We start from the raw sequence: 14,128 nt of genomic DNA, 5'->3' as shown, positions 1-14,128 counted from the left end.
CCTCTGTGGATGGGCATGGAGCCAGGAGGAGCCATGGGAGTTGAGGGGATTAAATGTAAATGGGCTGGACCCCCCCCCCATGGGACAGGAAGCTGCCTCCTGCTCTGACTGCACAGCGCAGGCCAGGAAGGACGGAAGGGCTCTCCCCCAGGCTCCTAGCCCAGAGGCCAGCCCTGAGGCCTCTGGATCCTCCACTGGTCCTGGGACTGGGCACGATGGAAATGATCAAAGTCCTGAGTTGAGTTCCATGGTTTAATGTCTTCCTGAGGGGGGAGGGGGGGCTGAAGGCTCTGCTGAGCTGGGCAGGTGGGCACCAGCCACTCCAGGGCCGCAGATTCAGGGGTCCCCCTGGGCCCTCTGGGCCTCGGCGAGGGGCAGAAAGGTGAGCAGGATGGGTTTGTCAGGCACCAGGATGAGGCTGAATTTGGTCCCCACCTCGCCGAGCTGTTGGAGTTCAATCTGGAAGTTCTCCAATACCTGGGGGTGGGCAGTATAGGCTGGGGGGATTACCACCCCAAAGCCAGCCCCCCACCCTGGCTCCCAGATGCATGCAGACACTGGGTTACCTAAACCTAACAATGCAGCTGGACCAGGCATCCATCCACAAAGGTGGGGCCTGGAATTCCTGGGTCAGCCTGAGATCTGAGGATCGCACTTCAAAGCCAGCCGGGGCAGTAAACTCCGGGAGGGACGCTTATCTCCAGCTCCAAGTGGTGGAGCCGCTAACCTTGAGTGCAAAACCCTCAGGGACAGCCAGCGCCCAGGCCCTGAATCCCAGCCCCAGGACTGACCCAACCAATAAAAACAAAAACAAATGTCAACACCCAGGGCCTTGGCCTCTGTGGAGGAGGGGCAGGGGAGGACGGATGGGGGAGGGAAGGGGGAGATGGAAGATGGGGAGGAGGAGGATGGGGAGGGGAGGGGGAGGGTGGAGAGGGGAGAATGGGGAGGATGGATAGGGAGAGGGAGTGGAGGGGGGAGGGGAAGGGGAGGGGGAGGGTGGAGAGGGGAGGATGGAGAGAAGGAGGAGGGGATGAGGAGGAGGGCGGGACGGTGGGGGGGCACTGACGTTGATGAGAAACACCGCCATCTCCATCTCCGCGATGCGGCGGCCCAGGCACTGCCTCACGCCCCAGCCGAAGCTGAGGTAGCGGAAGTGTGTGGCCGCCTTGTCCTTCTCCAGCCAGCGGGCGGGACGGAAGTTATTGGGGTCCGGGAAGAACTGGGGCTCCCTGCCCATGGCGTAATTGGCCACCTGCACCAGCATCTGGAGATGGGGGGGGCAGTCAGAGGTCAGCGGGGACCTCATCTCCCCCACGACACCCCAGAGGCCCAGGAGAGGACACGCTGGCCGCCCTGTGACCTTAAGTGAGGCCCTGTCTTCCCCAGCCCTCTGGAGAAGGCTGAAGGCACTCAAGGGTAGATAGCAGTAAGGACTTCCCAGACCTGTGCTCCTGGCTTGCCTCTCCCACCCCTCCACTCCATCCCCCCTCCCCCACTGGCAGCTCCCCAGCCCCCCGGATGCCCCCACCTTGGCAGGGATCTTGAAGTTTCGGATCACTATGTCATTCTCCGGATACCTCTGCAGGGTTACAGAGATGGGGTGCAGCCTGCAGGAAGAGGACACCCAGAAACTGATGCATCCCCCCCAAAAAAAGAGCAGCCCAGACATAGGGTATTCCTCCCCTCCAGCCTCCACCCCCACAGAAGGCCCCCTGGGATAAACTGAGGCAGGAGTCTGCCTCCCTACCCATTCCAGACATTTTGCTGGGGTTGGTTTTGAACTCCTGGCTTGGCAATCCCTTCCAGGTCCCCAGCCTGGGCCTGGGCAGGCGGGGGGGGGGGGGCACAGGCTCACCTTAGCGTCTCCTTGATGCTGGCTTTGAGGAGGGGGACGAGATGCAGCATGGCAGACACGTCGTTCCCCGCCTGCTGCCGTGCAGCCCGCACCTCTGCCCGCAGCGCCTCCTGTATCTTCACGTTGCGCCCCATCTCATACAGGTGCCACTGCAGCGTCATGGAGGTCTGCGGGGACATGGGAAGGGGGAGGGGTCCCCGGAGATCAGAGACTCACACACTCCTGGGGCCAGGCCAGCTTCAGTGCAAGATCCTCCTATCTCAGCCTCCTGATTAGCTGGGGTGACAGCGTGAGCCATTTCTCCCCACCCTCCCCGCCCAGGGACAAATGTGCAACAACAACCCCACAAAATGGGGCTGGGAGTGAGGCCTAGCGGTAGAGTGCTTGCCTAGCATGCATGAAGACCTGTGTTCGATTCCTCGGTACCACATACACAGAAAAAGCTGGAAGTGAGGCTATGGCTCCAGTGATAAAGCGCTGTCCTTGAGAAAATCCAAAGACCGTGTCCAGGCCCTGAATTCAAGCCCCATTCTTCCCTGGGCCAGAATGTTCTGGAAAGCACCTAGGTCTTCCTGGAGCTCCCATCCCCACCTAGCACTCATGCCTTAGGAGACTGGGACCTGAGGATCGAGGTTCGAGCCAAGCCCAGGCAGGGAAGTCTGGGAGAGAGTCAGCAAAAAGCCAGAAGTGAAGGTGTGGCTCAAGTGGTAGAACGCCAGCCTTGAGTGAGAATGCTCAGGGATAGTGCCCAGGTCCTGAGCTCAGGCTCTGAGACTGGTACACACACACACACACACACACACACACACACACACACACACACACACAGGCAGGACTTCTATGCCCGGTCATTTCCTTCTCACCAACCCAGGAAATAAAATGGCTGATCAGCTCAGCCCTTGGGCCTCACTCTTGGGGAGACTGGACCCAGGAGAAGGAGGCCCGCTGGAGAGGACCCTGTGGAGGACTGGAGCACACCGGGGGGGGGGGGTCCCCAGGGCAACTCACTGTGTCCACCCCGCCGGCCAGCATCTCAGTGACGTTGGCCTCGATATCCACCGGCGGCAACTTGTTCCTGTCCAGCAGGCTGTAGAGGATACCCGGGTACCTGCCAGCCGTCCTCTTCTGTCTCAGGTCCAGGTAGAAATTCTGAGTGTAGCTGTTAGCTGGGGGAGGAGATGGGAGGGCCTGGGGCTGCCATCTTACTGAGCAGCTACTTTGCGCTAAGCTTTCTTGTCAGTCCTAGAACTTGAACTCTGGGCCTGGGCGTTGTCCTTGAGCTGCCACTTCTGGTTTTCTGGTGGTTCATTGGAGATCAGGGTCTCCCGGGCTCACTCAACTGGGATTCTCCTAATCTCTGCCTCCCCAGTGGCTGGTATTACAGGTACGAGTGACCACACGGGGCCCTTGCGTCATCTAATGTGTGTGTGCGCGTGCAAACGTGCCCAGGCGCTGTCCCTCCTTGCCACAGCCGCACCCCTTCTTTCCAGCCTTCATGGAGGGGTGCCCACCCCCCCGCCCCCCTGCCGTTCCCACCTCTGCTGAAGATGGTGTCCCAGGCGGCCCGGTGCTCCCTCCAGGCCTTGGTCCGGAGGAGGCGGAAGAGGCCGGGCGGCAGGTTGAGCATGGGGACACTGCTCTGAAACATGCACTCGATGGCGTCGATGAACCTCTGGTTTTCTGGGTCCACAACCTCCTCCAGCATGCCCAGCCGCTCCCCGAAGATGACAGAGGTGATGGCTGCAGGGGGGACGAGACAGGGAGGTCGGGGGCTGAGGGGACCCCTGATCTCCCCCCACCCCACCCCCGATGAGAGTCTCCTGGACTTTCCTGCCAGGGCGGGCTTAGAACCACAATCACCAGGTCCCTGGATAATGGAACACCCCAACAACCTGGGTTCCCCCCGCCCCGCCTCCTACTAGGGAAAAGAATTTGAATCATACCAGGCTGCCTGTTCTCCCTGTCACCCCCTATCGCTGCACAGTCTCTAGGGAGACATATGCGGATCTTCTACCTTACCTGCCCTTTTCTCCCTGCCTGAACAACTCCTACACATCCTTCAAAACCCACCCCGCACTCTCTCTCTCTCTCTCTCACCAGCCTGCCAAAGGCAGATTCCCCAGCAAGGAGAATAAAAAGGCCTAGGGGAACCCCAATCCCAAGAAGGCCCTCACCCCAGCCCAGCTGGGTCCGAGCCCCTTACACTCGAAGGCAAAGCGGAACAGGTCGTTACTGAGGTCCCCCGAGAAGGTTCCAGAGCGCTGCTGCCTCACACGTCTGTTCAGGAGTCGGACAAAATCCCGAGACACGGCCTCTATCACGGGCACGAAGTTCTTGATGGCTTCTGGAGACATCACCTCCTGGTTCAGGACCATGCGGTCTTTCTTCCAGGCTTCTGACTTCCTGAGGAAGTGTGAGAACACCCCCAGCACCCCGAAATCAGAGATCGGCAGCCTGCACCCCCCTCCATCCCAAAGCCTGGCTCAGACCCTGCCACGTCTCAGGCTCTGCCTGCAAGAGGGGAAAGAAAGAGCTAACACACAGGCCCGGGAGTTGGGCCTAGTGGCAGAGTGCTTGCCTAGCATGCACGAAGACCTGGGTTCAATTCCTCGGTACCACATACATTGAAAAGCCCGAAGGGGTGCCGTGGCTCAAGTGACAGGGTTAAAACAGAGAAAAGGGAGCTCCCTCCTGGTTATGCTTGTGTAGGGGGCCCTACAAGCCAGAAGCTGATTGTGGGGGGGGGGGGGTGCGTGTGCGCATGCGCTGGTACTGGGGTTTGAACTCAGGGCCTCTTTGCTCAGCTGTAGCTCTGCCACTTGGGCCATGCCTCCAGTCCAGCTTTTTGCTGGTCACTTTGGAAGTAGCGTCTTCTCCAGGTATACCGATATCATTTTATTATTATTAATTATTATCATTATCATCCCCCTTCACCCTGGCCCTGCTCCCCCATACTCACTTCAGCAAGACCCCCAGGGGCCTGTGGTAGCACTGATGATAGGCCACCCACGGCGGGATGAGGTATCGCTCGGGGTACGGCCCCTCATTCTTAAAGAGCAAGGCAGCGTCTTCAGGGTCCACGATGTAAACTGACTCCATATTGCCAAGCTTCTCCCTGGAGGGACAGGAGAGGGGTGGTGTTGGGACCATCCGAGTTTCTGGTTTCCTGCCCAGGCTGGCCTTGAACCAGGGTCCTCAGATTTCAGCCTCCTGAGGAGCTGGGATGACAGGCGTGAGGACCGGTGCCCCGCCTCCTGAGAGATTCTGTTTCCGTGGTCACCCGTGATGTGTTAGCCAGCACCCTGCCCCACCTCCCCCAGCTCAGCCACACTCCAGAACCTTCCACGGCCACATCCCCAGCTCTAGGCTATGTGTTGTATGGACTCTGTGTATTATGTGTGTTGCATGAGGTGTGTGTGTTGAATATTCTATGTGATGTGTGGGCTGGATGGTAGTTGGTGTATATTTACATATATACATGCACATACATATCTATATCTTTATATTCCATATCCCATATACACACGTACCTACCATACAGTCATACACAGAACTACAAAACAACAGGAAAGCCGGCTTCCTGCTCAGCTCTGCGTCTAAGAAAGCCTTTGGTGAAGATATACTTGAGCATGGCCCAGCAGTAGAGGGCTTGCCTAGCATGCACAAAGACCTAGGTTCGATTCCTCGGTACCACAAACACAGAAAAAGCCAGAAGTGGTGCTGTGGCTCAAGTGGTAGAGCTCTAGCCTTGAGAAAGCCCAAGGACAGTGCTCAGGCCCTGAGCTCATCACCCAGGATTGTCAAATATACATACACACACACACACACACACACACATATAATTTACTTGAAAGCAAATATGACATAGTACACAGCCACCTGTGTCTTCCTCTCACCTTTCTCCCAGCTCTTCCCCGTCTTTCAGGCTGGAACCTGCCTGCCTCACTCTTGTCCTTGGCTTGCACATGACATGGCTTGCACAGATTCTCTCTGTGTTTTTCCAGCTGCCAAGTAGACTAGAAGCAGCTCCAGAGCCCCTGGCCTGAGGTATCTGGGCCCACAACCCAAGGCTCTGGCAACCAAAGGGGGCATGTGTGACTTGATCTCCGGGCCTTGGCTTTTTTTCCTCCTCAAGGCTGGCACTCTACTACTTGAACCACAGCTCCACTTCTGGACTTTGTCTGGTTCATCGGCGATGAGCATCTCACAGCCTTTCCTGACCAAGCTGGCTTTGAACTGTGATCCTCAGACCTCAGCCTCCTGAGTGGCTGGGGTCAGGTATGAGCCACAACACCCAGCCCTTTGTTCTCATCTGTTGTCTCCAGAGCTTCACTCCCAGGGTGGGAAACCAAGGAAGTGAGCTTTCCAGTTCTCACGTGTAATTTGTAAGAAGCAGGAGCTGTGGCTTGGGTCACAGAGTGCCAGTCTTGAGTAGAAAACTTGAGGACAGTGCCCAAAGTCTGAGTTCAAGCCTCAGAACACACACACACACACACACACACACACACACACACACACACACACACACACACACACACTTGAAGATGGCTGACCTCAGACCCTGCTACACCAGGGACAAGCCACAAACCCCAAGGCCTTACAGCCTAAGGCTTCACATCAGAGTCTCCCAGCAAAGGCTGGATAGACACCTGGAAAGAGAAGCAGAAGCTGCTGCAAGGACAGGGAAGGGAGTCCCAGCCCCCCAGCAGGCTGGGACTCTGGCAGCCAGGGGACCCTGTGCACATCTCTCTTGGCCCCTGACTGTGGGAATTAACAAACTTCCCTTTCAGCCACCCTGAGGAGAGTGGGTGGAAGGAGGTGTTAGGAAAGAAAGTCTGTCTTCAGCTGGCTCTGATGGTGCATGCCTGGAATCCTAGAAACTCAGGAGACCGAGACCTGAGGATCGCAGTTCAAAACCAACCGGAGGAAGCAAAGTCCATGAGACTCTGATTTCTCCATTTACCCACAAAAAGTCAGATGTGGAGGTGTGGTTCAAGTGGTGGAGAGGCCAGCCTTGAGTGAAGAAAAAAATAAAAAGGTAAGGGACAGTGCCTATTAGGGATCTGGGGGAGAGTAGAAGAGAAATAGGCTGGACTCGATGGTCAACAGGAAAGGGCTGTGTGTTGCCATTGAGGCACAGACCTTCCTGTGGGTTTGGGAGGTGGGTCGAGAGGGTGAATTTGGGATCAGGCTTGGGGGGGTGAGCAAGGAGGCAGAGATGAATGGAAAAGCCATTAGATGTGGGGAGATAGGAACTTCTGGGCTGGACCCACATGGAATGCTTCCAGCTGGGTTTCAGTGGAGTGCTTCACCTGCAGCTCACGCTTTCTGGCTCTGCTTTGCCACTCATGCCTGGGGTTTTGCCTGGCGGAGGGAGGAAGAAGGAAGGACACCCCATTTCCAGCATGGGGTGAAGGGAGGAGCTTTTTTCTTCCTCTAAACCAGAAGTCAGTGCAGAGCCTGCCTGTCCCCCAGGGCAGATATCTGCTGGGGGAAGAGGCACACAGCCAGCCTGCAGCCCTGCATCCTGGCACCTGGGGGCCTGGCACTCACCTGTAGATAGGTCCATACTTCTGGAAGCTTTGAATGTGGTGGTGGTGGATGTGGTGGGGGCCATACTCCCTCCAGAAGTGGAACAGGTTCAGCCAGCCGTTGTCCCCTGGGGACGGGATCTCGTGGAAGGGTCTTGGCCCCGGTGGTGGCGTGGAGGTATTTGCCATGCCCCGGACCCACGCAGGCTGGCAGCCTTTTGCCAGGATCGAGCGCCAAGGAAAGCCTTTGGAAAACATGGTGTCCCACTCTCAGCCCAGCGCCAGGCTTCAGGGCCAGGCTTATAAAGGCTAACTCAAGGCTAGGAGAGAATCTGGCCGCCTCCATCCCTCCCCCTGGCCCTCCCTCTTCCCCTCCTTTCCTCCTGCAAGCCCCTCCCACACCCCAGACACTGAGTCTCTCAGGCCTTGGTCCTGGGTCTAAGTGGAACCCTAGATACTTGCACTTGCCTAGGCTCGGGTGTCCAGTGACCCCTGAGTGGACAGCAGTCAGTCATCCTAGCTACTCTCGGAGGTTCAAAGCTAGCCTGGGGAAGGGACATCTGTGAGACTCTTTAGTTAGGAAAATGGAGGGAAAAGGAAGGGAACGGGCCAGACTGAATCTTCCACAGGCAAGGGACTGTTTTATTGAGATAGATCAGCCAGGGATGCAGCCATCCCTGTGGGCTTGGAGACTGTGTGTAAAGGAGCTGAACCAGGGGCTGCGTTTTTACCAGGTCTGAGCTGAGCAAGGAGGCAGAGGTTACTGAAGAAGCCACTGAGTCAGGGGAGGAGGGGCCCTTAGGCAGGGCCCAGGATAGAGTGTTTACCGGAGGCTTAGGTAGATTGTCTTCCAGGAATCAGGCAGTCTGCATATCGCTTTGGTGGCTTTCGTGGTATCTGTCCACACCTGGGAAAACAGGGTGGGGGTGCTGGGGATTTGGATTCTTAGAAAGAATGGGCGGAGAAGGGAACAGATGGAGTTAAGAGAACAAAGCAGATATCTTATAGATCACCCCAAGGTCACAAGTGAATCTGTGACTTGAGTGGTAGAGCACCAATCTTCTTCTTCTTTTTTTTTTTTTGACAGTCCTGGGGCTTGAACTCAGGGCCCAGGCACTGCCCTTGAGCTTTCTCAAAGTTAACACTCTGCTATTTGAGCCACTTTGGGCTTTTTCTGGGTATGTGGTACCAAGGAATCAAACCCAGGGCTTTGAGCATGCTAGGTGAGCATCAATCTTGAGCAAAAAAAAAAAAAAAAAAGCTCAGGGATGGTGCCCAGGCCCTGAGTTCAAGTCCCAGGACACACCACACACACACACACACACACACACACACACACACACACACACACACACACACACAAAGAGGAAGGAGGAAGACTGCTCTTACCTGAAGCCCAGGCCCAATCTGGGCCTCGACAAAGCGAACCAGGAGACCTCCAGAGGCAGGACTGAGTCCCATTTGGCCTCGGGAAGTTTGTCCCCTTGAGGCTCCCTGTGGTCTGACCCTTGACCTCTGCAGCCCAGGGCTTGAATTTTATCCACAATCTCCTCAACATGGCGGTGGAAGCAGGAAAGAAAACAGCCTCCAGAAGAGGCCTAGATCCAAGCAACTTCCTCAGAGGGGAGGCAGAACCTGGCATTCCTTGACGGAATGGACTAGACATTTCTCCTGTGCGGGGCACTCCCCCCACCCCATCATCAGCTGGGTTCTAGAACTTTCTCTGATGTCCAATGAGGATGCCAAGGTCGTCAGTTCTGAATAGCAGCACATTTATACAGCTGGGATGCAAACCCACCTCACACCAGGCCGGGGACAAGCGGATGAGCAGCCATGAGAAGGAATCAACAGGCACATATCAGCCTAACAGTCGAGCAGAGGCTCTACACCATACACCCAAAGTCCAAGAGCCCCTAGTGAGGTCAGCCCACTCGCCCGAATTGGGGTGTGGGGGGGAACTAGGGCTCAGAAATATCTACATAGCAAACACACAATCCCCAATCCAGCGAGGGCTGGGGGACCAAGAACTCCATCTTTGTCCTGGGAGGGATTCTAGAAGTTTCTTGCATTATTATTGGAACAGAATAAGAACGAGGTGCTTTAAGGTTGGGGCTGTTTGCTGTAAGGTGAAAAGAAGATGAGGAAGAGGAGGAGGAGGAGAAGGAGGAGGAGGAGGAGGAACCAGGAACCCGTGGCTCACACCTGTCACGTAGACCACTCAGGAGGCTGACATTTGAGGATCACAGTTCCAAGCCAGCCCAAGAGCAGGAAAGTCTGTGAGACTCTTATCTCCAGGAAGAAAAAAACAGAAGTGGCGCTGTATCTGCAGTGGTAGAGCACTAGCCCGGAGTGGAAAAGCTTAGAGACAGAATGGAAGCCCTGAGTTTAAGCTGCAGTACCATCACCAAAACAAACAAACAAAAGGCCTTGCCTGTGTGAGGAGCCTTTTGCCTGGAACGCAAGATGCTTATCTGAAAATTTCTCATTTCTTCCTGCAAACAAGGACATAGCAAAGTAGACTCCAGCAGACAATAGCTTGATAGTTCCCAGTGGGGGGGGCGGGGGAAACAGGTTCCAAGTTTGGAGCCATTAATTCAGTAGGCGAGAGAAAGCATCTTTCCCATGGCCTCTTATGGACATAGGCTAAGGGAGTGCGGCATCCATCCTGTTGGGTCCATTGTACAGATGAGAAGACTGAGGCTGGGTGGGACCAGGCTTCCCTGAGTTCCCTGCGTAGGGGAGGAGGGACACAGAGCCAGGCCCTGCCTTCCTCACAGAGCCTGACTCAAGGGTGGCCTTTCCCCTGATCCACTCTCAGCGAGGCCAGCCCTCAAATCCCTGAGGGCTTCCGCCGCCGGTTTCTGGTAATGCCAGAAAGGAGCTCAAGGTCAGGAGAGAGAGGAAGAGAAGAAGAAAAGTGGAGGCCTGTGGTCAGGCAAGGCTGGCCTCCCTCCAAGGCCTTGGCAACCCTGCCCACTGGACATGCAGAGTGCCAGCTCTTCCCTGTCCACATGCCAGCCTCCTCCTCCCCACCATACCCCACCCCCAGACCCATCCTCCTTGCCCATGCCAACCTGATCCCACATCCTGCCTGTGCCACCTTCCCAGGCACTAAGAGTGAACCACCATCCAGACAACCCCCGTTGGCTGGATGACAGGCTCATGGCCGCCATTCCAGCCACTCAGGAGGCTGAGATCTGAGGAATGGAGTTCAAAACCAGCCAGGCAGGAAAGTCCAACACGACTTGAGTCCAAGGCTCAAGTGGTAGAGCTCTAGCCTTGAGAAAGTCCAAGGACAGTGCTCAGGCCCTGAGCTCAAGCCCAGGACTGGCAAAAAAAAAATTGTGAGCCGGGAGTTTGGCCTAATGGTAGAGCGCTTGCCTAGCATGCATAAAATCTGGGTTTGATTCCTGGTTTGATTCCTCAGTACCACATAACAGAAAAAAAACCATGGTGGTAATTTGCTGTCTACCTCTGCCTCCTAATATAAGGACGTTACTCATCCTGAGTGATTGACTTGCAGGGAAAATCTCTCGTGGGCAGGAGCACAGGCTTTTCAGTCTCCTTCCACAGAAAGAACTCCAAGTTCAAGCCCAACCACCCCCCCCACACACACACCTTTCTCCTTTCAAGGAGAAAGCACTTGCGTGTCTATGACATGCTCCGTCACAGAGTCAGATGAATCAGTGTTCTTTGGGTAACACTGGGCAGAAATCCAGGGCGTGGATGGCCATGAAGATAAATCAGTACACAGGCATTCGCATCAACTTGGAAAGTTCAAGGGCAGAAGCCGATGGCCGCAGCCGGGGCTGTCTGCTCCCCGCCTCTCCCGGCTCCCTGGGATCTCAGGATCAATGGCTACTCCAGGGGCCTTGAACTCACACCTAGGTCCTGGCGCCTTCCCTCAGCCCACCACCTTCTCCGGTGTGGCTCACAGAGGGGCCCCGATTGGGCAGCCTGGGTCACATGTCTAACCCCTTTGTCCAATCACAGAGGGCAGTGCACCTGCTAGGCTGGGCCATAGTCACCACCATGTGGTTGATGGAGCCCCTACAAGATGGGGGCTCCATCTTCACAAGTGTGTGCATGCGCGCGTGTGTGTGAGTGTGTGTGTGTGAGTGTGTGTGTGTGTGTGTGTGTGTGTGTGTGTTGGTATTGGGGTGCTGTCCCTTAACTGTTCCCAGGCTAGACAGCCACCCAGTACTGGACTTGTGCCTTAAACTGAAAGGTGAAGGAGACCCACAGAACTTTCCCTGTCCCTCCCCGGACCCCGGGAGAACCAGCATGTCCCCTCCAGTGTCACTGTCCCCTCGCCTGGCTTCCCAGGCTCCTCTGTCCCCACCCCAGCAGCCCACCCACCCTGCCACCTTCCTCAGGCGGCACCTCAGGCCTGACTGGTCTCCTCAGCCCTTGTAAAACCTCACCATGGGGCCGGGAGTTTGGCCTAGTGGTTAAAGTGCTTGCCTAGCATGCACGAAGACCCGGGTTCGATTCCTTGGTACCACATACATAGAAAAAAGCCAGAAGTGGTGCTGAGGCTCAAGTGGTAGAGCTCTAGCCTTGAGAAAGTCCAAGGACAGTGCTCAGGCCCTGAGCTCAAGCCCAGGGCTGGCCAAAAAAAAAAAACAAAAAACAAAAGAACTCACCATGCTGTTTTTAAAAAGATAGCTAACACCTTTCTCTTGAAACCATTTGTCTGGGAATAACTCCTGAAACTTGCCATTGGGAATAAGAGACAGAGAGATACAGAGACAGAGAGATACAGAGACAGAGAGACACAGTGGAGGGAACTCTGAGGCCCAGCGAAGAGACCAGGAAAGGGTCATGAGGTTGGAATTCAACCTCAATGCTGAGAACTGGAAGAGTGGGAACAGAGCAGGCAAAACAAACCTGTAAGTTACTATTAACTGGACCTACCCATGTTTAAATTAGAATTGTTTTTACCCTCTAGAACTTGACGCATTGGCTACGATGGCTGTTTAGTGTTGTGGTTAAATGTTCACTGTTTTCCTCTGCTTTCCAAGAAAAAGGAGTACATTATTGCTATGTGCACAAACTATGTCTCCTGTGAGAGACTGCAAACACAGGTAGTTGGAGAGCATCTTTTCTTCACCTACCCTTACTACCTTCAGACTTGCTTACAGGAGCTCAGGGTTCAAGACCTGGTGAGCTTTGACCACAGGCACACACACCAGGGGTCTGCTTGCTTTCTCTCTGTTTTTGAGTCTTAGGCTCCAGTATCCCATTGAGAGAAGGAGCAGGGGAAGGAGGGTGCTGGCTTGCAACTGTAATTCTAGCTACCTGGGAGGTTGAAAGCTAAGGATCAAGGTTCAAAACCAGCCCAGGTAAGAAAGTTCTGTGATACTTATCCCAATTAACCAGGAAAAAAAAATGCCAGAAGTAAAGCTGTGGCTCAAGTGGTAGAGCACTAGCCTTGAATGAAAAGGGGGAGAGCTTGAGGCCTTGATTTCAAACTCCAGTACAAGAACAAATTAAAAGAAAAAAATGGAGAAACATGTACACACATGTTTTTTCAAATGTTTTATAAATCTAACAATTATGTTGATTTAATGATACCACTGGACATTTGATGAAGAATTTATTGATTTCCATTTGACAGTGTTCTTATTTTATTTAATTAATTTGTATATTTTTGTGCATGTGCTGAGGCTTGAACTCAGGGCCTTTGGTCTTCTCACTCTAAGTTGGTGCTCTACCGCTTGAGCCATAGCTTCATTTCTGATTTTTTGGTGGTTCATTGGAGATAGGAGTCTCCGCCTGGCCCCGGAGGCTCTCACCTGGCACCCTAGCTACTCAAGAGGCTGAGATCTGAGGATCACAGTTAGAAGCCAGTTCAGGTAGGAAAGTCTGTGAGACTCTTACCTCCAAAGAACTTCAGAGGAGGAAGAGGAGGAGGAGGAGGAGAAAGCTGGAAGTGGTGCAGTGGCTCAAGTAACCTTTGAACTTAAAGAGCTCAGGGACAGTGCCCAGGCCCAGAGTTCAAGCCCCACGACTTGTAAAAGAAAGAGGAGGAGGAGGAGATGCACGCACACTCGTGCACACACACATATGTACATGCACACATGCGCACTCGTGCACACACGTGCACATGTACACATATTCACTCTCGCATGTGCACACACATGGGTGGTTCAGAGGCCGCTCTCCATGGAGAGGGCCAGGTGAGCAAGAACTTCCCGCCAAGGACGGTCCAGGTGCCTTTAGTGGGAGGGCGGGCCGGTGGGCGGGGCCTGTCGGGGGCGGGGCTTTCCCCGGTGTGGGCGGGGTCGGGGGCGGAGCCTGTGAGCGCAGGATGCCGAGGCGGCGAGGGCAACCCGAGGGGGCGTGGCCTCGGTCCTGGGAGGGCGGGGCCGTGGGCGGGGCCTCGGGAGGGAGGACCGAGCCTCCCTCCGCGGATTCCCGGCCTGCGGCTCTGAACTGTGGCGGGTGGACTCGGTTCCTGCCTGGCTCGAGCACAAGGACAGCACGGGAGGACGCGATCGGCGAGGACAAGGGCGCTGAGACTCCACGGGCGGAGACCGCTCGGTCTTTGTGTTTCAGGGTTGTACGGCTCCCTCCAGGGCCGCCGCCCCCCTCCAGACCCCCCCCGCCCCCCCAGGCCCGCCCCGCCTCCTCGCTCCCATCTCCCCCGCCCCGCCCCCTCCCCGGCGCCGCGGAAATTCCACGTCCGGCCACGAGGTGGCGCCAGAGCCCGCGGCAACGGCTTCGCGCTCGCCGC

The 14,128-nt window shown here is 55.6% G+C and overlaps 1 protein-coding gene across 1 annotated transcript; it reads right to left on the bottom strand.

Annotated features, from left to right (window-relative positions):
• Window positions 1–251: 251 nt before the first annotated feature.
• On the bottom strand, window positions 252–7,649 carry Cyp11a1 (cytochrome P450 family 11 subfamily A member 1). Its single transcript, XM_090321377.1, has 9 exons — window positions 7,412–7,649; window positions 4,818–4,973; window positions 4,062–4,261; window positions 3,395–3,598; window positions 2,867–3,024; window positions 1,859–2,025; window positions 1,532–1,610; window positions 1,070–1,267; window positions 252–477 (listed from the first exon to the last, which is right to left on the bottom strand). Exons 1-9 carry the CDS (start codon window positions 7,645–7,647, stop codon window positions 337–339), a joined length of 1,539 nt encoding a protein of 512 aa, XP_090177503.1. The 5' UTR covers window positions 7,648–7,649; the 3' UTR covers window positions 252–336.
• Between the last annotated feature and the right edge of the window lie 6,479 nt (window positions 7,650–14,128).

Source organism: Megascapheus bottae, chromosome 30, assembly GCF_031878675.1.
Source record: "Megascapheus bottae isolate mThoBot1 chromosome 30, mThoBot2.hap1, whole genome shotgun sequence".
In the NCBI taxonomy this organism is placed as follows: domain Eukaryota; kingdom Metazoa; phylum Chordata; class Mammalia; order Rodentia; family Geomyidae; genus Megascapheus; species Megascapheus bottae.
Note: the sequence above shows the minus strand (reverse complement) of the source record. Positions and strands in the feature narration are given on the sequence as shown.